The sequence below is a fragment of the Beta vulgaris genome, chromosome 2, assembly GCF_026745355.1.
Source record: "Beta vulgaris subsp. vulgaris cultivar EL10 chromosome 2, EL10.2, whole genome shotgun sequence".
NCBI lineage: Eukaryota > Viridiplantae > Streptophyta > Magnoliopsida > Caryophyllales > Amaranthaceae > Beta > Beta vulgaris.
In genome coordinates this window covers 16062217-16086389 of record NC_079203.1, presented here as the reverse complement: position 1 = coordinate 16086389, position 24173 = coordinate 16062217, and the positions used below count along the sequence as shown (strand labels likewise).

The 24173-nt window shown below is 35.7% G+C and overlaps 2 protein-coding genes across 2 annotated transcripts; one reads left to right on the top strand and one right to left on the bottom strand.

Moving 5' to 3' along the window:
- Positions 1 to 10088: 10088 nt before the first annotated feature.
- On the bottom strand, positions 10089 to 23758 carry LOC104887257 (hypothetical protein). Its single transcript, XM_010671863.4, has 4 exons — positions 23405 to 23758; positions 21381 to 21483; positions 21120 to 21185; positions 10089 to 10927 (listed from the first exon to the last, which is right to left on the bottom strand). The coding sequence occupies exons 1-3, from the start codon at positions 23614 to 23616 to the stop codon at positions 21129 to 21131; spliced, it is 372 nt and encodes a 123-aa protein (XP_010670165.1). The 5' UTR covers positions 23617 to 23758; the 3' UTR covers positions 10089 to 10927; positions 21120 to 21128.
- On the top strand, positions 19850 to 21120 carry LOC104887258 (hypothetical protein). Its single transcript, XM_010671864.4, has 3 exons — positions 19850 to 20010; positions 20112 to 20224; positions 20611 to 21120. Exons 1-3 carry the CDS (start codon positions 19938 to 19940, stop codon positions 20884 to 20886), a joined length of 462 nt encoding a protein of 153 aa, XP_010670166.1. The 5' UTR covers positions 19850 to 19937; the 3' UTR covers positions 20887 to 21120.
- Positions 23759 to 24173: the final 415 nt, after the last annotated feature.

The following is a 24173-nucleotide window of genomic DNA, read 5'->3' as shown; positions in this document are numbered from 1 at the left end:
GATCTTCATCATGATACTCATGTTCAATTGTTATAATGTTTTGAGAAGCATTTTTTACAAAATATTCGGAAGTCTCATTTTTCTTAGGTTGAACCACCACAACCTGAGAGCTACATGGTTTTACAAATTATTTTTGAGGAGGGGTTTTTTGAGAAGATTCTCTTTCCTCTGTTTTTGAAACAAATGTAATATTTTTACCTGCGAGATTTTTGCCTTCTATAGCCGCTTTGCTAGAGTCATCCTGGTTTTGCTTAGAGTTTTGGAAAGCTTGGAGGATTTTGGGGTGTTTTAGGATGGACGAAGGATGCTCAGAGATGGAAAGGAGCCAGTCTTGAACTTCCTGTGTTCTATTAATGGAGGAGGTTTCACTATCCACATTCTGAACTGCGTCGTACCAGGTTTTTATTGGTTTTTGTGTGGTGCATATGGTTTTTTCAGGAGGAGGTCGGGACTTCTTCTTATCTTTTGTCTTTTTTGGCATTTTTGTAAGAAATTCATGGGTTAAGAAGTCAGGGATATAATTCACTTCTCCTTTTATATGCTCAATCTCAAATTCAAAAATGCTTAAGATAGATTGCCATCTAGCAAAATTATGTTTTGCAGCAATGTTTTGGACATCCTTTTTTAAAACAGCTTTAGCAGCTTGACAATAAACTCGTAAAATGAATTTTTTTTATTTAGTAAATCAGATTGGAATTTGGTAATACAAAGGACAATTAACAATATTTCTTGTTTTATAGTAGAGTATTTTTTCTGCGTATCATTCCAGTTTCCTGAGGTGAACCTAATAATGTATTCTTTCCATTATCGACTTGTTTTAAGATACCTTCGTAGCCTTTGTCATTAGCATATGTTTCAACAATTTTAGGCAGATTAGGGTTTGCTAAACTAAGGCATGGAATTTCTAAAACACGGGTCTTTATCGTTTTAACAGCCTGGGTATGGATATCAGACCAAGGCGGTGGGCTTTTCTTCAGTCTATCATGGAGGGGCTTAGCAATTCTACAAAGATTTGGATAAAAGTCTAAGACATAATTTAAGCTACCAAGAAATCTCAGAAGCTGTGTTTTGTCTAGGATTTTATGAGGAAATTTGCTAGTGAATTAGAGAGATCTATCAATAGGGGTAATAGTTCCGCAGGACACTAAGTAACTAAGGAATCTAATTTTTGTTTGAAATAAAGAAATCTTTTTTACCGAAACGACGAGACAATTTTTTTTAATAAGATAGAAAAAGGTCTTTAGATTTTTTGAAATGCTGGTCAATCGTGCTTGAGTAGACTAGCAAATCATCAATTAAAACTATGCAAAAATCTGAACAGAGGTTAAAAATATCGTTCATTATCCTTTGATATTCAGAAGGAGCATTTTTAAGGCCGAAAGGCGTCACATTCCATTCATATTGGCCAAAAGGAACAGTAAATGTAGTTTTATAACGGTGTTGTGGTTTGATCTGTATCTGCCAAAATCCAGATTTCATATCAAATTTTGAAAAGATAAAGGCATGGTGTAATTTTTGCATCAGGTCTTTTTTATTGGGTATAGGATAACGAATCCACCTTAAGGCGTCGTTAAGAGGTTTATAATTTATAACTAATCTGGTTGTGCCACGTTCAATTTCCGAACCTTTGTTAACGTAAAACGCTGCACAACTCCAAGGAGAGTGGGATTTTGAAATCAAGCCTTTACTTTCGAGAAATATAATCTCTTCATGGCAATGATGTTCTAATTCGGCATTCATCTGGGTTGGCCGAGCCTTGGTAGGGATATTCTTTTCATCGAAATTCGGTTCATAAGGTAAGTCGACCATGTGTTGCTTTCTATTCCAGAAGACATTCGGAAGTTCAGAACAAACTTCTCGTTCAAGAAGGCTTTGGAAGTAAGCAATTTGGGTTTTAAGAACACTACTTTGTAATTGGTCTTTGATCTTTTGTAAATGGATTTTTTGTTTTAAATCGTGCACATCACTTTGCTTTCAGTTGATAAGAGAATTTATCTCACTATTGTAAATAGAACTTGCTTTTATAATGTTCAGATTCCTAGTTTTTGGTTTTTCTAAGAAAAGGAATTCTAGTTTCTTATTTTTGGTTTTGAAGGAAATACTATCATAGCTGACATTGTAAGGGATTATTATATTTATGAAAGGTGTTCCAAAGATTATAGAATGGTGTATGTTGGTAATAAGGACAAATTGGTTGTTTAGTGAAAGACCCTGATTAATATGCTTACCTCAGTTTTTCCTTCTATTTGCATTTTGGTGTTATTAGCAGAGCTAAGTCTTTCAAATGTTTTTTTTGATGAAAACATCTCGGGACGAGACTAGATTTAGTACAATTTAAATCTGCTCCGCTATCAAATAAAGTTATGGTATTAATTATAAAATCATTAGAAAATTCAAGTGTAACTTTTATATAATATTTCCTAGAACTGATTTCTTTTAAAACAAAGAGGAAATCTTCTGGGACTTTTGGGCTATTTTTTGCATTCGGGTCGGCGTCAGGATCACTCTCGCTAGGGATGTCTCTAGCCATATGAGAAGTTAGCAGTTGAATTATGGCAAAATTATGAAGTTGTTTTGTTTTAAGATCTTTTATGTCTGTTTTAATGGTTTTAACTTCAGCCTGAAGATCTTTTATGGTCCTTTCTGGCTTCTTTCTAGAACTCCTCTTTTCTAAAATAGAGGTGAGGTTGTATGGTTCAATGCTTGGGGAGGGGGGGGGGGTTGAGATCTTTTTCTTTAGGTTTTCCTTCAAGGGATTGACGAAGGTGCTCAAGGTATTGTTTTTGTAAATCTGGATTGCTAATATCCTGGATAACACCTAGGATAAGGCTTTGTTCTTTGGTGAAAACTTTGAGGGTATAAGGTTCATCTTCCGCCGAAGATGAGGATTCTATTTCATCAACTTGAGGTCCATGACTCTCACCAAAATTATAAGATTCAGTTTTTTCATCATAAGATTCTATTACAAGAGCTGAGATTCTTCCTAGAGTCTCATCATCTAGGTCAAGGTTTTGGATTTTGTTTAACATTCTACAATATCTAGCCGTATGACCCTTTTTACCACATTTGAAACAAGTTATGTTTTAAAGTCAAGTTTCGTGGTGGTTTGTTGGTGTTTTTTTTATTGGTCTTTCATTTTCGTTGCTCAAAAGGTTTTCTATAGAAGACTTTCTCAATCTTTTAATAAAACCTTCGGGCTTTATAAGGTTTTTGGTAAGTGGTTGGTTTACTACAATTTCCTTTGCAAGTGTTTGTTTGGGGGGAGGAGTATCAAATTGTCAGCAGAAGGATCCTAACTCTTTTTTGGTTTCTTTCAACTCACTCTTTAGACGCTTTTGAAGTTTCAAATCTTGACATATTTGAAGGCCTTGTTTAGAGGTTAGGCTAACTAACTCACCGTAGGTTAGTCTATCATAAGGGATAATATGCTCCCCAAAATTTTTCAAGGATTATGTTTCTGCCTTTTCTCCTAGGATGGTTGGGAGACCTGCTAGGAATTTTTCTTTCCAAAAGGGTTGGTTAGAATCTTCCCTAAGCATTACCCTAATGAGGAAGGTATTCTTATACCATTGAAAATCACTAAGCTTCTTGCATCTAAGATTAGACAAAAGATCTGCGTTTTTATCTCTTAGATGGGAGGAATCTCCAATGAAATGTAGTGATAAGGTGAAGATTAGAGTTGGACAGAATCTTGGGTTGGTTCAACCCTGCTAATTTGGTCTTTAATAGCCTAAAGAAACTCGGTTTTTGAAGTCATGACCTCCCTTTGTGCCTTTTGCGAAATCTGAAATGGTTTAAAAATCGGATTTCGGAGATCTTATCCATAGGGGTTGAGACCGAGCTTGTATCAGCTTTGAGGTTATGTTTCTCAATTCTGAAAAGCTGCTTTCCTAAAGTGTTAAGGCTAATGTTAGTAAAATTATTTTGTATGACTATATTTTTGAGGTTTGTGGTGTCTTCTTCCTGAGGTATCTTTAGAGTTGAGGCCTCTACCTTGTGGTCACCTATGGAGAAGGTAATCTATCGCAATAGAGGATGGTCAGCTTGAACAGTGCCATCTGGAGTATCCCAGACGAGTGTCTTTTTGTTAGTGTTGACAGGTTCTAAGGTTTTAAAAGGGTAATCAATGTTATGGTCGAAACTATAGACTTCAAACCAATCAAAAAATAAAATATGAGCTTTGTGTTGTTTTAGAAAGTTGTAATAACTTTCTTGGATCTTTGCACGGATATCTAGAAAATGCTCAAAAAATCATGTTCTCTTTGAAATGTTATGTTTAGTGTAAATGTCTTCATGAACTAATTTTTTATTGACCTTAAAGTCCTTTTCAAGGACATTTAGCTCATTAGGAATATTTTCATTTATAACTGAAGCCGAGGGCGAGTCTGGAGGAGACTGTCGTTCAGCATAAACTGGGTGTGGAACTTGGGTTCTATATTCTACATTTTGGATGGATGGTGAAGGTATATCTGAGGTAGAATACCTTGGACTTTTCGGATAATTGATTCTAGGACAACTGATTTGTCATTTGTAATACATATTGTTTATAGAAGGAAGATGAGAAGACCGTCCAAGGATTTCAACAGAGGAATGGTCTGAATATCTGGAGCTAATGCTCCTGTTAAAACTAAGTTTTACACTACCATCAGAGTATTGTATAACTTGTGGTAAGTCGGTATTAGGTTCTGGAAGAGCTGGAGATCGCGCTTCAGGTTCAGCAGCTCCCTCGAGGAACCAATCGTCAGGGAGACTGGCATCATTCCATTGTATTGGTCTAGGGATTCTTATGTTAGATCTAGAAAAGTCGATTTGGAGGAGGAGAGTTTCTCCTTTCTTACTGTGTTGTATGTTTTTAGTATTAAAAGCAGACATCATAGCTTTGTAATTGACTTTATAGATCAAAGCTACTGGTACAGAACCATCGAACATTTTGTAATTATGAGTTTTAATTTGTAAAAGCAAGGAGGATAAGATATTCTTATCACTTAAAGACACTGAATTTGGATAACAATCGAAAGAGACGGGACCCATGCATAAGCTTGACTCTATCATACCTAATAAGGAATCATTAAAGTCTTTGACACGTCCATCTCTAAGAGCCACAAGGACTGAAGAATTCAATCCTTCTTTTGTAAGAGGTTTTAAGCCTGCTTGAACCAATCCTATATGGATGTAGCGATACCCTTTTTCAACATGTTTTTGCAAGGTTTTTGTTGAAATTTTTTTTATAGTATAAATAGGCTTTGTTAAATGGATATCTCGTTCTTGTGTTTTGATAATATAATCTATTTTAAAAATATTATATCTAATCATTTTATAAATCTGGTCTTTATTGACTTTGGGTATTTTTCAATATCAATACTATGTTCAAGGTTTTCTATAGTAAAGGTTTCATTTTTAACTAGCTTATTAGCTTTACTACTACTACCATGAGAAGAGGATGGAGTTCCTCTGCTCCATATAGAACTCATGATTCTGGAATAGAACTTAAACCAGGTTTAACACTTGGTACAAGCCCTAAAATCTACCCGCCATAGACAAGGTGTAACCCTATGGCCTGACAGGCTCTTGTAGGACTTACTGCCTCTACAAACCTTAAAATTAGCAGGATAAAAATAGGACAAGAGCTAGTATTAAAGATGGTAAGTACTATAACCAAAATGATAAAGTTTTATATGGAACAAAATATACTACAAGTCTATAACCCCTTGGCTTTGATACCAGGATATTTTGTTCCTTATAAAACTTTATAATTTTGGTTATAGTACTTACCATCTTTAATACTAGCTCTTGTCCTATTTTTATCCGGCTAATTTTGAGGTTTGTAGAGGCAGTAAGTCCTACAAGAGGCTGTTAGACCATAGGGCTACACCTTGTCTATGACGGGTAGATTTTAAGGCTTGTACCAAGTGTTAAACCTGGTTTAAGTTCTATTCCAGAATCATGAGTTCTATATGGAGCAGAGGAACCCCATCCTCTTCTCATGGTAGTAGTAGTAAAGCTAATAAGCTGGTTAAAAATGAAACATTTACTATAGAAAACCTTGAACAAAGTATTGACAATTGGAAAATACCCAAAGTCAATAAAGACCAGATTTATAAAATGAGTAGATATAATATTTTTAAAACAGATTATATTATCAAAACCCAAGAACGAGATATCCATTTAACAAAGCCTATTGATACTATAAAAAAAATTTCAACAAAAACCTTGCAAGAACATGTTGGAAAAGGGTATCGCTACATCCATATAGGATTGGTTCAAGTAGGCTTAAAACCTCTTACAAAAGAAGGATTGAATTCTTCAGTCCTTGTGGCTCTTAGAGATGGACGATTCAAAGACTTTAATGATTCCTTATTAGGTATAATAGAGTCAAGCTTATGCATGGGTCCTGTCACTTTCGATTGTTATCCAAATTTCAGTGTCTTTAAGTGATAAGAATATCTTATCCTCCTTGTTTTTACAAATTAAAACTCATAATTACAAAATGTTCGATGGTTTTGTACCAGTAGCTTTGATCTATAAAGTCCATTACAAAGCTATGATGTCTGCTTTTAATACTAAAAAAAAAAACATAGTAAGAAACGAGAAACTCTCCTCCTCCAAACCGACCTTTCTAGATCTAACATAAGAATCCATAGACCAATACAATGGAGTGACGTCAGTCTCTCTGACGATTGGTTCCTCGAGGGAGCTGGTGAACCTGAAGCGCGATCCCCAGCTCTTCCAAAACCTAATACCGACTTACAACAAGTTATACAATACTCTGATGGTAGTGTAAAACTTAGTTTTAATAGGAGCATTAGCTCCAGATATTCAGACCATTCCTCTATTGAAAGTCTTGGACGGTCTTCTCATCTTCCTTCTATAAACAACATGTATTACAAATGACAAATCAGTTGTCCTAGAAACAATTATCCAGAAAGGCCTTAGTATTCTACCTCAGATATACCTTCACCTTCCATCCAAAATGTAGAATATAGAACCGAAGTTCCATACCTAATTTATGCTGAACGACAGTCTCCTCCAGACTCGCCCTCGACCTCAGTTATAACTGAAAATATTCCTAATGAGTTAAATGTCCTTGAAAAGAACTTTGAGGTCAACAAAAAAATAATCCATGAAGACATTTACGCTAAACATAACCTTTCAAAGAGAGCATGGTTTTTTGAGCACTTTCTAGATATCCGTGCAAAGATCCAAGAAAGTTATTACAACTTTTTAATACAACACAAAGCTCATATTATAGTTTTTAATTGGTTTGAAGTCTATAGTTTCGACCATAACATTCATTACCCTTTTAAAACCATAGAACCAGTCAACACCAACAAAAAGAGACCCGTCTGGGATACTCCAGATGGCACTGTTCAAGCTGATCAACCTCCATTGCGATAGATTACCTTCTCCATAGGTGAGCACAAGGTAGAGGCCTCAACTCTAAAGATACCTCAGGAAGAAGACACTACAAATCTCAAAAATATTATCCTAAAAAATAATTTTACTAACATTAGCCTTAACACTTTAGGAAAGCAACTTTCCATAATTGAGAAACATAACCTCAAAGCTGATACAAGCTCGGTCTCTACCCCTGTGGATAAGATCCTCCAAAATCCAATTTTTAAACCATTTCAGATTTCGCAAAAGGCACAAAAGGAGGTCATGACTTCAAAAACCGAGTTTCTTTAGGCTATTAAAGACCAAATTAGCAGGGTTGAACCTTCTACCTCACGAATAGTTGAGGAAGAAACAGTTCAGAATAACACTGTTATTGTCCTAAATTTAAGTGAGGACACGATACCGAGACTAACTTCATCCATGACAAAACACCTGAAATAGCTAAACTCTCTTGGCAAAATTATGGACCTCCTAATGTTATTCCTATAAGATCTAGTGAATTCCAAGTTGAGACACAGCTTAACACAATTGTTCAACCAAAATATAATGCATCTTCCGTTTATGAATGGCATGTAGATGGCATGAGTGAACACCAAATATTAAACCTTTTACAACAGATGACCATAGCTTCAAATGCTTATAAAACCCAATCTGGTACAACATCAGATAAAACGGTTGCAGAAACTTCTAGTTGCAGGATTCTCTGGCCAGTTAAATGGATGGTGGGAATTATATCTCACCAAACAACGACAACTAGATATCTTACATGTTATTCAAACAACAGAAGATGGGGTTCCCATTCTCAACTAGAATGGAGAACCAACCCAAGATTCTGTCTCAACTCTAATCTTCACCTTATCACTACATTTTATTGGAGATTCCTCCCATCTAAGAGATAAAAACGCAGATCTTTTGTCTAATCTTAGATGTAAGATGCTTAGTGATTTTCAATGGTATAAGGATATCTTCCTCACTAGGGTAATGCTTAGGGAAGATTCTAACCAACTTTTTTGGAAAGAAAAATTCCTAGCAGGTCTCCCAACCATCCTAGGAGAAAAAGTCAGAAACATAATCCGTGAAAAATTTTGGAGAGCATATTATCTCATATGATAGACTAACCTACGACTAGTTAATTATCCTAACCTCTAAACAAGGCCTTCAAATCTGCCAAGATTTGAAGCTTCAAAAACATCTAAAGAGGGAGTTAAAAGAAAATGAAAACGAGTTAGGATCCTTCTGCCAACAATTTGATAAGTCTTCCCCCCAAACAAACACTTGCAAAGGAAGCTGTAGTAAACCAACCACTTACTAAAACCCTATAAAGCCCGAAGGTTTTATAAAAAGATTGAGAAAGTCTTCCATAAAAACCCTTTTGAGCAACGAAAATGGAAGAGCAATAAAAAACACCAACAAACCACCACAAAACTTGACTTTAAAAACTTAACTTGTTTCAAATGTGGTAAAAAGGGTCATATGGCTAGATATTGTGGAATGTCTAACAAAATCCAAAACCTTGACCTAGATGATGAGACTCTAAGAAGAATCTCAGCTCTTCTAATAGAATCTTCTGATGAAGAAACTTAATCTTATAATTCTGTTGAGAATCATGGACCTCAAGTTGATGAAATAGAATCCTCATCTTCGACGGAAGATGAACTTTATACCCTAAATGCTCTCACCAAAGAACAAAGCCTTATCCTCTATGTTATCCAGGATATTAGCAATTCAGATTTACAAAACCAATACATTGAGAGCCTTCGTGAATCCCTTGAAGAAAAAGATCTTAACCCCCCCTCCCCAAGCATTGAACCATATCCCGTGAGACCATGGGCAATCTTGGGCAGCAACTTTAAGGATTTGTGTGCCTCGGCGGGCACGTGTTTTGCCCGGACTGGCAATCAGGCCCTGTTTTCGTGTTACACGATTTAATCCGAATTCTTCCGGATTTATTTGGTTTGGTTCTGGGTCATTTTGTAAACGGTTTTTTACCAAGTACCCCCGAGTTTTCAAAAAAATTTACCTGGTATCCTCCATATTTTCAAAATTCACCTAGTACCCCTCAGTTTTATGAAAATACACTAGAATGTCCTTACCGTCAAGCTTTCATTAAAGCAAACTTTATTTCACAAGGTACCCTTAAATTTAAACTTTTTTCATCAGGTACCCATAAATATTATCAAATACAACCTGCAAGTTAACAGATAGATTCTGATTTAGAAAACTAGCCCTTAGGTGCTTTTACTAAGTTTATTTTTATATTGCGGATCCCCCTTTTAACATCCTTACTACTAGTCTCTTTTTACCATCTCTTTAAATTACTTAAATGAGTTCTCTCTCTAAAACATCCTCCTCAACCCAAGAGTCTACATACATTAGGGTTCCGAATTGAATGTGTAGATGTGGGAGGAAATTCGTAATTAGAAGTTCTGATTCAAGTTTAAACCAACAACAATTGTATTTTAAGTGTGATGATTCTGACACTTTTGGGTGGAGCAAAGTGGAGGCTTCCATCATGAGGCATAGAGCATGGGAAGATTAGAGAATGACAAATATGCAAGAAGAGTTGAAGCCAATTAAGAAGAAGCTTAAAGAACAAACGAACTTAGTTAGACTTACAATTAAGTTAGGTTTACATGCTTGTATTGCTTCTCTTTGTAATTTGGAAGTGAGTGATGTAACGTTTGGCATAAGAATGAAAAAAAAGTTGCTTAACATAATTATCATTGTAGCATAAACATGTATGCACATCCAAAAAAGATAAACCAAGTTTAGTTTCTTTACAAAAACTGACTTCCCCAAATCACAAAGGACACTAAATCATTGTATCTTTACAAAAACTGGTTTTCAAACATATCAATGTAGCTTTTAAAAACACTGCTTTAAGTTAATTCCCCAAAAAAAATCTGTTCAAAAGTTGCAAATGTTGCTAGGTTGCTTACGTGGCCTTTCTTGCTCTCTTCTGTGTCTTCTTGGAAGTGCTAGCCTCACTCTCAGCTTGTGGCCTTGATCTTTTTTTCTTGCATCCCCTCTGCCACATGTTCTTGCATTATGGCCCATCTCCTTGCACTTGCTGCACTTCGCTGTGTCTCTTGGCCTTCTTAGCTTCATTCACACCTCTTTTCCTCTGTTTTGGAGGTCTACCAACACCTCTTTTCTTGCTTGGAGGGTGAATTAGCAGGAGGTTGAAATCTAGCCATTGAGATTGATCAACCATGGGATGGATGTGCTCAACATAAGTTACCTTGTAAACTGCCCCCTAGTAATAATCAGACACATAGGCCATAGGGTCAACTCTCTCATTGTACACCTCAAGGCATGCTTGCAAGGGATACCCCATCCTTGCTACTTACCACACCCACAATTTAACCAAGCCAAGCTGATTGGGAAAGTGACATTCCCATATGTGACTTCAAACTCCCCTCCTCCACAGTTTCCAGCACCTGTGTATCATAATCAGTGAGGTGCTCATGCTCCATGTCAATAGCCTTGTCAAACCTTGCACCAATCCTCTTCATTGATCACACTCTTATGGCTGAAAAAAGTGAACAAAATTGTTAGAGCAATAATAATTCAGATCAAAGAAAAATTCAAAAAAAAATTAAAGTTGTAATTGTATACCTTCAAGTAGATTGAGCACAGGTAAATCTATGTGAGCTTGGTGCAGGCATTGAAACTTGTCACAAAGTTTGTGGTGTTGTGATCACAACTGATTGTTGTATCAAACATATGCCTAGACCACTGCTCTATGGTGCTATCTAGATAAGCAACATCTTTATCAAAATCCAAGATCTTCCCCATTGCTTTGTTGAACACATATTTGTTGTAGGCATTTGCTGCAATCCAGCATAACTTGTGGAAGGCTGATCCACTCCGGCCTAAATTCTTGCAGTTCATGTACAACGGACCCTCCTAGGAGCCTTGGAAACCTCATCACTTGTGCTACATATAAAATAAAATAGGCCTTGAATCTTGGAGCTCCCTGACATGTGCTCCATTTCCATGTTAAGGGCATATGACCCTGGGTTTGTTGACTTAATCACCTCAGCATGTGTGGGGAGTAAGCTATAAGCCTCAGCAAACCCTCCATAAATCTCCTCCTTAGCCATTGTTTTCACCTTGTAAAATAACCTCTTCTTTACTTTCACCCTAAACTTCTCCTGAACCACCTTTTGCAAAGACTTTAACAAGAATATAAGGGGTTGTTTTTGATGACTTCCAACAACTTCTTACACAGCCAAGTAGAAGAGACCATGGGGTTCTCCTCTAACCTTCCACAAGTGGTACGTTCCCCCTTACTGGTCTTGGTGGCCCAACTGATTTTATCAGTTAATCTGGAAGCATGTATCCTCCATTCACATGCTTCCATTATGCAAGAAGTTGTAAACCTCTTGTTATCAACCTTCAAGATAAGAAGATCAAAGCCCTCTTGAATGCAAAAATCCCTCAAAACCTCCAAAAACACTTTTCTTGTTGGAAAGATCAACCAAGGCTCTAGTGTAATAGACCCATATGACTGTTCATTTCAAATCTTACAACTTGTCCATAGTAGAGCTCTCATCAAAGAAATCCTCAAAAGCCTTCTCACATACATCATCATATGCAAAAGAATCCTCATCCTCATCCACAATGAAGTTCCCAAAAACATCATCATCTTCTGATGTATCTTCATCCTCCTCAGCAATGAGTTCCTCATCATCATTGCTAGGTTCATCATCTCCATCATCATCAGCAAAATCCGTCCTCTTTGTTCTCCTTCCAATACCTTGCCTCCTAGTTCCTTGTCCTTTATGAACATAGGTCCCCTCCCTCTTAGCAGTGGTTTTAGGCACTCTAAAACATGAGGGCCTAACCTTCTTGCCCTTCCCTTTTGCCACAAAAGTCTAGTCAGTTGGGGTGGGCTCTAATGAGGTATGCTCAAATTGGGTGTGTTGTGAAATAGGTGGTGATGGTGGGTTAGGCTCAGTTGGAGTGTCTGAAATAGGGGGTGATTGGGGGGCTGTGTTTCATTAGCATGTGAGGGATTGGGCTTGGTGGGATGTGTTTCAGTGGGCTCTGAGGGGATAGGCTGGATGGGATGTGTTTCAGTGGGCTCTGAAGGGGTGGGCTCAAAGGGGATGGGCTAGGTGGGATGTGTTTCAGTGGGCTCTGAGGGGGTGGCCTCTGAGGGAATGGGTTGGGTGGGCTGTCTTTCAGCAGGCTGAGAGGGGATGGGCTTAGAGGGCATGGGTTGTTTAGGGCCAGCCTTCTTCTTGGGCCTTGGGGTCAGTTTCTTCTTCTTGGGGTGGTTGTGGTTTTTTTTTCCTTGGGTTCTCCTTGTGGGTGTTGTTGTTGTGGGATGTGACTCATTTGTTGTTCGGGGGTTCTCTTGGGTTTGTTGCTCAGGTTTTGGTTGTGAAAAACCAGGGACCATTTCATCAGCTTCCCTGTGTTTAGTACTCTCATGTACTCAAATCTCCATCATCAACAGACAACACAGATACCTCAATAGGAAAAAAAAACCCATCAGTTGCATATTCCTTTTCTTCTTCCAACCTCCTCTACTTTTCCTCTTCTTCTTGTCTCCTCCTTTCCTCTTGCTTTCTTTTCCTCCTTAATATCTCTTGTACTCTCTTTATGTTCTCAAGCTTCTCCCTTTCCTCATTATCTTTCTTTGCAAGAATAAACCTAAATACTTGGCAAGGGTCTGCAATCTCCTCTACCCATACCTCAGTGTATCCTTGCCTAAGGCCCACACACACACTTTCATCAAGTCAAAATCAGTCCTCAACTCTATTTTCTTATTAGTCCTAGGATTCTCAACTAACACCCTAAATAATTTAGGCAAGTACACATTTTTCTTCAATGATTCCTCTAGAAAATCCTCAAACAACCCCATTAAACGACACAAATTAAATCAGTGTTCTATACCCTAACATCAAAATCATGACTATCGAAATGCACCAATAACCACACAAAGGCCATCGACCTTCGACTTAGGGAAGGTAATTCTGTTAAGGCTCATTTAGATGAGATTTATTCTGTTGTTATGTATCTTCAAAATATTGATGTGACTTTGGATGATGAAGACTTGGTTATATGGTTGTTGTGTTCGTTACCACCCTCATACAAGCATTTTAGGGAAACTATCTTGTATGGTAGAGATAATATGTGTATTGATGACGTTAGGGATGCTTTCACATAAAGGGAATTAATTGATAATCAATTGGCAACTTAATCATGAAACTCTAGTGGTGACTTGTTTGTTAAGGGTAGATCAAATGATATTGCATCTACTTGTTATGATGGTAATGGTGGTAAGAATAGGGGACATCCTAAGTCGAAGAAGTCCAATTCTAATAGGCATAAGACTTGTAATTATTGTCATCTAACACTCAGGTATGTTCTAACAATATAGAAGAAGAGCTAAATGAACTCAACAAAAGCCAACTTGTAAAATTACTTTTTGAAAGCTTAGATGATTTTAAGGCAATGTGTGTTAAAAAGGAGCAACTTAAGGATGCTTTAAAAGTCACTAAGGAATATTCAAATTGGCTTTATTCTTTAAAAACTGATACTGAAAAAGATTCTTTGACCTTTTCGACAAATATCGAAATATTCTAGAAGCTTTTGAAAAGGTTACAAATGAGAACTATCTTTTAAACATGGAACTTGCAGAATTGAGACTCTTTGTTCCTGAAGGATCAGTTCCTTTAACTAGTACCAGGACTGATTTTGAAAATTTAAAGTTTGAATATGAAAAAGCTTTAAGTAAAAATCTGGTACTAAAGAGGAAATTGGGTTTCACTATTAACAAACTGTCTTATCCTATAAGTTGGATACCAAAGTATCAAAACAAAAGAAGGGATGGACTAGGCTTTAATCACAAGAACAAAAATAAAAAGAAAAAATATGTTGATTTGCCTAGTAGCAAGATATGTTCCTACTATGGGAACAATGGGCATATTGTTTCTGACTGTTCCATTAGGGAGGAACGTATAGAGAAAAATACATACCTAGTGAAACGGGTATGGAAAGCAAAGGATGATTTGAGTCCACAAACGGAACCCAGGCAAGACTAAGTTCCTACTATTAACTAGTTTTTGTGGATACAGGCTGAAGTGAGGGGGAACAACCTATGGTTCCTCGATAGCAGGTGTTCTAAGCATATGACTGACAATTAATCCATGTTTCTCTCACTTTCAGCATACCATGGAGGAACAGTGACCTTCGGAGACAACCTAACTGGTAATATTGTAGCTGTTGGTAAGATAGGTAAGTCTATCACACTCCTTAGATAACGTATTTTTGGTTGAGGGCTTAAAGCATAGTTTACTTAGTATTTCTCAATTAAGTCACAAAGGGAATATAGTGAAGTTCACTAATGAGTCGTTTGTTGTTAGCAATAAAAGTACAGGAACCAAGGTACTTAAAGGAATAAGGAAAGGTAACACCTCCATGGTTGATCTTAACCTTGTTCCTAGGAACAATCTCACTTATTTAAGCGTGATTGAAGAAGATCATCTACTGTGGCACAAGAGTTGTGGTCATGCGAGCTTGTCCCTACCAAACAAACTAAATTGGAAAAAAAATAGTGATTGGTTTACCAACTATTAAGTTCACTATCCATGGTGTTTGTGATACTTGTGCAAAAGGAAAGCAAGTGTGATCCTCGTTCAGTTCAAAGAAGATGGTAAGTATACAAAGTCCACTTGAATTGATTCACATGGACTTATGTGACCCTGTACGTATCCAAGCAGATCAAGTAAGAGATATGTATTAGTCATAGTTGATGATTTTTTAAGATACACTTGGATTATCTTTCTTCATAGCAAAGATGAAACATTCGATGAATTTGTGACTTTTTTGCTAAGAGAATTCAAAGGATAAGTGGTTTTAAATTGAAGCATTTAAGATCTGACCATTAAGAGCTTGAAAACTCCTAGGACCCCACAACATATTGATTTTTCAAGATACACTTGGATTATCTTTCTTCATAGCAAATATGAAACACTCGATGCATTTGTGACTTTTTTGCTAAGAGAATTCAAAGGATAAGTGGTTTTAACTTGAAGCATTTAAGATCTTACCATTAAGAGCTTGAAAACTCCAAGTTTGATGATTTTTGCAGCAATGAAGGACTAGATCACAACTTCTCTGCTCCTAGGACCCCACAACAGAATGGTGTGGTTGAGAGGAAAAATCGAACTCTAAAGGACATGGCTAGAACAATGCTCATAGCCAGCAACCTTCCAAAGAACTTTTGGGCAGAGACAGTGAACACAACTTACTAGATCATCAATAGGGTCATGCTAAGACCCATTACCTTGAAACCCCCTTATGAGCTTTTCAAAGGAAGAAGAAAACCCATCATCTCTTATTTTTGAGTCTTTGGATGTAAATGCTTTCTACACAGCAATGGTAAAGATAATTTAGGAAAATTTGATACTATAAGTGATGAGGTTGTTTTCATTGGATATGCTACAAATAGTAAAGCTTATAGAGTATATAACAAAAGAACAATAAGTTGAGAAAGTGTCCATTTCAAAAAAAAAAACACGCTGAAGACTCCTCGGAAGAGAGAGATTTAGAGAAACCATAAATCGGCAGCGCCGTGGCGGAGGGATGACGTCGACCGCACATTCACAGTCGTCGAAGCCGACGACGACGAGCGGTGAGCCGGTGAGGAACGAAGTCACGAAGAGGAAGTGAGCCTGCGACGAAGTCAGAAGCGAAGAGGATTAGAGGAAGCGACGCTTGCACGCTGCGACCCATGATGGACTTAGGAGACGAAGCGTACCACCACCCCCACCGCCCACATTCATTCGCCGTCGCCGACCTCCCGAAACACCCATTTTAATTTTCAGTTAATTTGTAAGTTTTCTTAACCCTAAGTTTTAGTTTAAGTTTTTTTTCAAAGGTAATATTTACAATTTACATTGTTTGTTTGTGAATTATGATATTTGTGAAATGTTAATTTGTGATTGTGGATTTATGGTTGTTGATTGATTTGTTGTCGGTTTGGAATTTGTTGTTAATTTGGAATTTCTAATTAGGAATAAATATGAGTTGATTTATAATTAAAATATTGAATAGTTTGGTTTGAAGAGGAATACTTTGATATGTACTGATTTATAAATATGAGTTGATTGTAAGACTATAAGCATTTTGGAATTTTGAATGTAAAACATTTAGTATTAAACCATTTGTGTTGTATTGTTTTTTTTTCTAATATTTTTTCCGAATACTTGACGGTCTAATTTTGTCCCCCCACTTTGAGAATCCTGGCTCTGCCACTGATGAGGATCCAGTTCCTCAAGGAGCAGCTTCTCAAGCTGTTAATTTAATGATGTGAAGATAGAGAAGGATGTTGAAACTGCTGGAATGATGGAGAGAGAAGAGGAACTAGGTTCTGGGGTCAAGCAATCGATCGGGAAGAGTCAGAGACTGGTAGAGTCCAGGAGGAACCAGGTTAGTGACATTATGATTGACCTGGATGAGGATCCAATTCCTCAAGGAGTAGCTTCTCAAGCTATTGATTTTCCTCTTTTATCCATTGCTGGTCTTCATGGACTGTTGAAGGAGATTCAATCTTCCATTGCACTGCTGGGAACAAGGGTGCAAAACTTAGAGGCTCGGATTGCTCATCAAGATGTTCAACATGATCAGCTTCTCCAAGCTATCAACACAAGGGAGCCTCCAACATCTGCACCAAAATCGATTTTGTTGCTGCCTCCTTTCCAATCCATGAACTTCCCTGATCCCAGTCCCTCTTAATTAAGACTATAATATTTCATTTTATTTTGGGCTTGTATAAATTTTTGAACAATTACATCTCCATATATTTTGCTTTATCTTGTGGTATCACAAGAGATTCTAAACAATCTATGATCCTCTTTTATCAAATTTATTCTTCTTATCTTTAACCATTTAAACTCTATTACTAATATATTTATTATGCCTGTTCCTGCTTTTCTTACTCTTGGAATGTTTGGATGGCTAATATCTGTTGCCTTTCATAATAATCGTGTCTCTGTCCCTAGTCACAGTTTAGAGTCTTAGTCTTAGAGTCTTAGTTAAGAGTCTTAGTTTTCTTTTCTTCTTTCATTATTTTCTTTTTAACTTTTTTTTTTATAAATTTCATATTTCTTTCTTTCATTATTTTCTTTAACTTTTTTGCCAATTATTTACCATCATAAAAAAGGGAAAATATTGTCGTATTCACTGTTTTAATGACGACAAATAATATATTATTGAGTCTAGAATTAATTATCTTAATTAGGATTTATTTGTAGACTTAGATTATCTTAATGTTTTAATCTTTGCATATAAATTAATTTATATTCTTTTGTTAATAATTAATTTAATTATAACTTGTGGAGAATTGGTTATGAGTTTAACCTAGTCAAGTTATTTAAATTAATTATCTTAATGTTATGAATTGCTTTGAATTAACCTAATAACATATAATATTCTTTTGAATAAAAATAAGTTCCATGATATTAGTTAGAGTACTTGTTTGTTGTTGTTCTATATGGTTGTCAGAATTAAATTGCTGAAGTAATGCAATAACAAACCGGGCTCTGAAAAAGGAAACGGAAAATCAGGCTGCAAATCCTAGATTCTAGGGAGATTGGAAACTGAATGGCCATTCAGTAAATCCACATTGAACTTACGGAGTGATGGCTGATTGTACGTGGACTTAATGGGAGAGCTCATGAGATAACAGCTACATCAACAGATTGATCACGGGCCACTTTTAACACCCATGTATATGTAATTGAGCAAAATAGGAGCTGCTGAGGTCTTCTGTAAATAGCTCAACCAAATCAGAATAAACTAACAACTTTCAGATTTACATGTCTTATTCATTAGAAAGTTTATTTCGGTTTTTATATTCTTCAAAGCAATAATTCTTGTATTACTTTGAGTGTCGGGTGAGTGAGATTTAGAGAGCAAAAATCTTTGTAATCTGAGTGAGAGAGAGAAAGATAAAGAGAAAGAGAAGACTTTGAGTAAAGTCAAGTGAGGAAAGTTACGTGTTCAGGGGAACAAGGTGGCCGGAACTGGTTTCTTGATGAACAAAGTGAGATTGATTTATAATATAGTTTGTAATAATATTATATAAATAAAAGAGCAATGTTCTTCCTAAAGAATTTGCAAGAGAACCTTGTTACATATCTTCTTGTGTTCTCCTTACTATCTATTCTCTTTATTGCTTTCAAGTTTTTTTATCCACAAAAAATTCGAAAATCTTCACAATTACAATTCACCCTCCTCTTGTTAGTATTTATACTAGACTAACATAATTTGTTGGGCAACTAATCCATAATGATTTAAGGGAGGTATTAGCTTGCAAATATACATAAGATAAATGTTAGCTTGGAATAACATTTGTAATTGGACAAAGTTACTTGGTTTTACAGTAATCTAGGCATGCTTATCTGTTTTTTATTACTATTATTATTGGGTACATTTGGTATGTAAGAACTATAAAAGTACGAGTGTATGGCTAGAAGTCCTACCATTATGAGGTACAAGTAGATGTGGCTTGGACAATAGCCTTGTAATTGGACAAAGATACATGGTTTTACAGTAATTAGAAATGCTTTTTTGTTTTTTATCATTATCATTTGGGCACATTTTGCATGTAAAGAACTATAAAAACTATGAGTGTTAGTGGCTTTTCATTTGAGAGGTTGTAGCATCAAAATATTATAGTTTGGATAATATAATGTGACACAACAAGCTACAAGTGTTATAATTTAGTGAAACTTATCTGAATCTGATTTAGCTTCTAATAAAAATGCCTCTCCACGTTGGTCACATTTGAACCTAAATCGACTTTTCTGTTATTTAATTGGCACATTTTGACATGTAGGAACTGTAAAGCTCAAGTGTTACAGTTTGTTTGGTAGAAGGATTTAGAAGGAAAAGAAAGGAAGTGGAAGGAAATTTATTACTCTTTAATAAAATTAAGTGAAAGAAATGGGAGGAATTGGAATGAAATACTCTTAATAAAATTCTACTTTCCTTTCCTCCCAAAAGCGGGGAATTCGGAAGGAAAGAGAAAATTTATACCAAACATGGAAATTAAGGTTTTTTCCTTTCTCTTCCATTCTTTCTTTTCTCTTCCCTTCCTTTCTTTTCCTTCCTTTCTTTCCCTTTCTTTCCTTTACTAAAAATGAACCAAACACACTGTTAGTGGCTTTCCATTGGAAAGGTAGCTTCAAAATATTATAGTTTGAAAATATAATGTGACACAACATGCTATAAGTGTTATATTTAGTGAAAATTATCTGAATCCGATTTAGGTCAAATAGTGCAAATTACAAATAAGCCTCTCACTTTGGTCAAATAGTGCAAAATTACAAGCTGCCAACAACTGATCAGCCCAAAAACCCAACGCACCGAGCCACACAAACCCATTTCTCTTATCCAAACCAAAAACCATTCATCTTTACTCCTTCACAACATCAGCAACTCTCTTTCTCCATCTCAGAACAATACTTTTGAATCGCACATTTTCAATAACTGATTCTTACTACTTGAGATTGAACACTAAAATGATACCAGCTACCAGAATTTTTAACAGCCAGCAACAAAGCATCTTCAATGCTCATCATCCCATTCCCATCTGTGAGCCATCACCAAAACTCAAGATATTATTCTAAACTTGTTTTTTCTGCAATTCTATCTATTTATAACGTTGATAACTCTTGCTTTTTAACCGCATATAGCAAGCCAAAGATTACGTGGCGTGGCTGAAATCCCACAACAGCAAGTTTGTCTTGTGCACTTGGATACTTCAGCTTATGCCAAACTACTCAGAATCAGTAACAGTGAAGTAAAGGCAAGTCCATATTGCTGAGCTTTTCATAACTTATATCAGATATAAATAATGTGGCAATTAGCCAGATTGGTATTTAACTTAGCATACCGTTGCTACATTGGCAAAATTATGTAAGTTTTTTTCTTTTTCTTTTTTTTTTACAGGAAAATTATGTTTAAGTTAATTGGCCTAAATAGTGAATGTAATGGAGGCATTTTTTTTGTAATTTTTGAGAAATTGATGGTTGATTTTGAGGTATTCCAGATAAGAGGATGTTTTGAGATGTATTTTTCCATTCTATATAACCATTCTTTCCTGACATTTATAATTTGAACTCTTTTATAGTTTTATATATGCCAGTTTCATCTAAATGTCCTAATGTTGTAAGGAAACTTGGCGGTTCATAGATTTATGCTGGCAGGAGGAGAAGGTCAAATTACATGGACACAGATACTTATGTCTACTTGGAACCAGGGAAAAGTGAGGAGTTTGTCTCAGAGGAAGAATTGAAGATGAAGCTTAAAGTTTGGCTAGAAAACTGGCCAAACAAGGTGTTACCACCTGACCTTGCTCGATTTGAAACACTCGACGATGCAGTCTCTTTTCTAGTGAAATCTGTATGTGAGCTTGAAATTGATGGAGATGTTGGTTCAATTCAATGGTACGAGGTCCGTCTTGAGTAAATAATATGTTGGGAAATTTTATGAACAATGTTATCTGCTTTAGATTTTTTTTGGTTCATTGATTTTGACAGTTGTGAGTGTTTTTAGCAACTGAGTTTTACTGCAATTTCAACACTAGCATCGAACAGAAAATTTTCATGAAATTGCATAGAAACAAAAGTGATACAATGTAATGCTTGTACAAATGTGGAACTTAAAAAGCAGAGTATGCCTTAAGAGAGTACGTTTCATACATATCAAATTCATTGTTCGACGTGCAGCTTATTTTGCTCCACGTTTGCACATCGTAGTTCATGAATCTGCACAGAAAAATAAATTTTCATTTCAGTAAAATGGTTAATGACTTACAAAACTGAATGTCTAAGTTTAAACATGAATTATAATTAGCTTGTAAAATGGTAATTATTTCAACAAAATAAATGGAGAGAAGTGTTTCACTTATTATGGAATGGACGAAGTATACTACAAGGAAATCGACGTAACGTAAGCAGTACCTTGGACTGGATTATGGAGGGTGGCAAGAGAGCGCTCCTCCTGCTTCGAGCAAGAAGACCCTTAGATATTGGAGATATCATATGGTCTGTTGGACTGGTATACCTGTCATTAATAACAAAAATGTTCATAAAACAAAATTATAGAAGATTGAGATATTTTCTCAAGTAACCTTGATATTTGGCAAAATGCTTAAGATTTTTTTTTTTTTTTTTTGACAACGAGTAAAATTTGCATTAAGTAAAATTGGAAGTACATCCTAGCGGTAGTACAACCGGACATAAAACAAAGCAAATTGAAGCTAGAAGAGCTTCTTTTTGTACATATTCTAATGAACAAAAGTAACTTATTACATATCCAGATCGACTTAAATGCTTAAGATTGATCCAGCTTTAATCTGAATAACTCAGATAATCCTTAGGTTACTAATCCTTATACAAATTAACCTTATTCGTAACAATAGTATAAACAACATTGAGCAAGATTTCATTATTGAGAGTTGTGACCAGCCACCATGGCTAATTGGGAGGTGTGGTCTATACAATTTTTTTTTACTAGTATGAATTTATCTGAACTTAGTGAAACTTCTGAATTTTATTTCAACTTTTCTTCTTCGTCTGAAAATTACTTAATTTAAGTTGACAATAAAACAAGATAATGTTTTCGTAGGGCACAAAAGGAATGAAGGGGGGTTATATTTTTTTTCATCTAATTTGCTTCTTTTTCGATAGTCTACATTGCACTTTTTAGACCGTTAAATTTCAATCTCGTAAATTATAAAGTCTAAAAGTACATATTATCATATATATTATAATCTTAAACATTGTCAAAGTTTGTACAACATTAACTAGAATACTCAACGTGGGAAATATATAAATACTCCCTCCGTCTCATAATATAGTGCCTATTTCTTTTTTGGTGGGTCAAACTTTAAAATCTTTGACCGAATATTCTCATTTATATATATAAAAAAACATATTCATGTGGGGTCTTGTTAGATTCGTCTCAATGTGTAGTTTCATAATATCAACTTTTTATATTTTTTATCAATACGAAATTGAAGATACTAAAGGTCAAAATTACGTCTTGAAGACCGTGTAAAAAAGAAACAAGCACTATATTATGGGACGGAGGGAGTATAAAGCTACGGATAGAGCAAGTTCCTAATAGCAACTCCAATAGTAGAACAAAATGGAAATTGATTTAAAGTGCTACATAGATTTTTTAGCTAACTCAACTTTAAGCCAAAATTTCCATAATGTTTAGCCAATTTGCTTGTTGTTTGACTAGGTTCCATTTAAAGTACGATAGTTTTTGTAAGGAATAATATAAAAATGGTTCACCAAAATTCTCACAATGACCCACAACTTTAACTCAAACAAATTGACTTTAATTACATTTTACTCTATCATTGGTGTTGCTCTTAGTTAGGGCATGTTCTCTTCGGCATAAAACAGCTGAATTGAACTGAATTGAACTCAACTGAACTGAATAGTGATGTGTGAGAGTAAAAGTATTGTCCAAAACTGAACTGAACTGAATCAAACTGAACTGAACTGAATCAAACTGAACTGAACTAAATTGAAAATAAGTGAGGAAACAAGCCCTTAAGCTACATTGGCTAGCAAATGAAATTTCAACTTGTCACTCCAATAGTTGGGCTATTTGCTTATTTTTTTTATTTTTTTTTGCTACCTAATGCTCACCATTAAAATTGCTATCAGTGATAATTCAATCCTTATATCATCTTTAAAAGACAAAATGAGTTATTTTAAAGTCAAAATTCATCATTTTATGGCCACTTTAATATGAGTAAATGTGAGCCATTTACGACAGTGAATTACCGCTTATGTACAATAAATTACTTTACATCCGAATGCTTGATTTTTTTTTGCACTTTATGTAGATTAAAAAAAGCAAATACAACAATTGGATAAGATTAAGGATAATTACTTATTGGTAAGTATTGAGCATAATTATTGCATAAACAGAAGTTGAAAAAAGACAAATAAATAAATAAATTTACCTCTCTGGAAATTTGAATGGTTTAGGGAGTTTAAGGCGGTCTGGAGTGCCTAATCCTGCTGAAACTTTGCACTTGCAGTTATCATGAATATGATTAGCAGAATTTTGAATTTCTTCCAATTTTTGATGATTTGGAAGAGGAGGCGTTTTGCAGCCAACTATTGATTGGTTTAATTCTTGTAGGGGTTGTGAAGCTTCGGATGGATTTGCCATTGTAGATAGAAGAGAGAAAAAAAATCGATCTATCGACAGAAATAATTTGATGAAGGAGAACAGCTTAATATATGGTTAAGTAGATGTTTCAAGTTTTAGTGGGGTGATGGATGTTGCAACGGTCGAATACTTGAATCATAACGTTGTCCAACTTTTGTTTTACTTGAGCCATTTGCCCCCTTCCTTTTTAATAATGTTTTCTACTTTTCACCATATGCCCGTTTAAATTGGACGGAAATCTTTAGAAGCCCAACTGTTTACGCAAATAAAGTAGATACAACACATACTTAGATCAATTGGTAAGGGAGTTGTTCTAACTTACTCAGAGGTTCGGGTTCGAGCACTGGAAACACAGTAGAGTGTGTTGGAAGAGCCCCCCCCCCCCCCTTCAATTGCCCCCCCCCCTCCCCTCAATTGGGGCCTGACTAGGCTCGAATCCGGATTAGTCGGATCCAAAAATGGATTTCGAAAATTGAGTATGGTTCACAAAAAAACAAAAAAAAAAAGTAGATGCATCATTCATCCGGGTGCCTCTTGGCACTATAAGTGTCAATTTT

What these genes read in the sequence shown, in the direction of transcription:
- LOC104887258 (XM_010671864.4), top strand. Translation starts at nt 19,938, where the DNA reads ATGATACCAGCTACCAGAATTTTTAACAGCCAGCAACAAAGCATCTTC. An exon ending in TCATCATCCCATTCCCATCT is followed by an intron (nt 20,011 to 20,111) that starts GTGAGCCATCAC and finishes AACCGCATATAG; the next exon opens with CAAGCCAAAGATTACGTGGC. An exon ending in TCAGTAACAGTGAAGTAAAG is followed by an intron (nt 20,225 to 20,610) that starts GCAAGTCCATAT and finishes GGCGGTTCATAG; the next exon opens with ATTTATGCTGGCAGGAGGAG.
- LOC104887257 (XM_010671863.4), bottom strand. Translation starts at nt 23,616, where the DNA reads ATGGCAAATCCATCCGAAGCTTCACAACCCCTACAAGAATTAAACCAA. An exon ending in CCATTCAAATTTCCAGAGAG is followed by an intron (nt 21,484 to 23,404) that starts GTAAATTTATTT and finishes TATTAATGACAG; the next exon opens with GTATACCAGTCCAACAGACC. An exon ending in CCTCCATAATCCAGTCCAAG is followed by an intron (nt 21,186 to 21,380) that starts GTACTGCTTACG and finishes TTTTCTGTGCAG; the next exon opens with ATTCATGAACTACGATGTGC.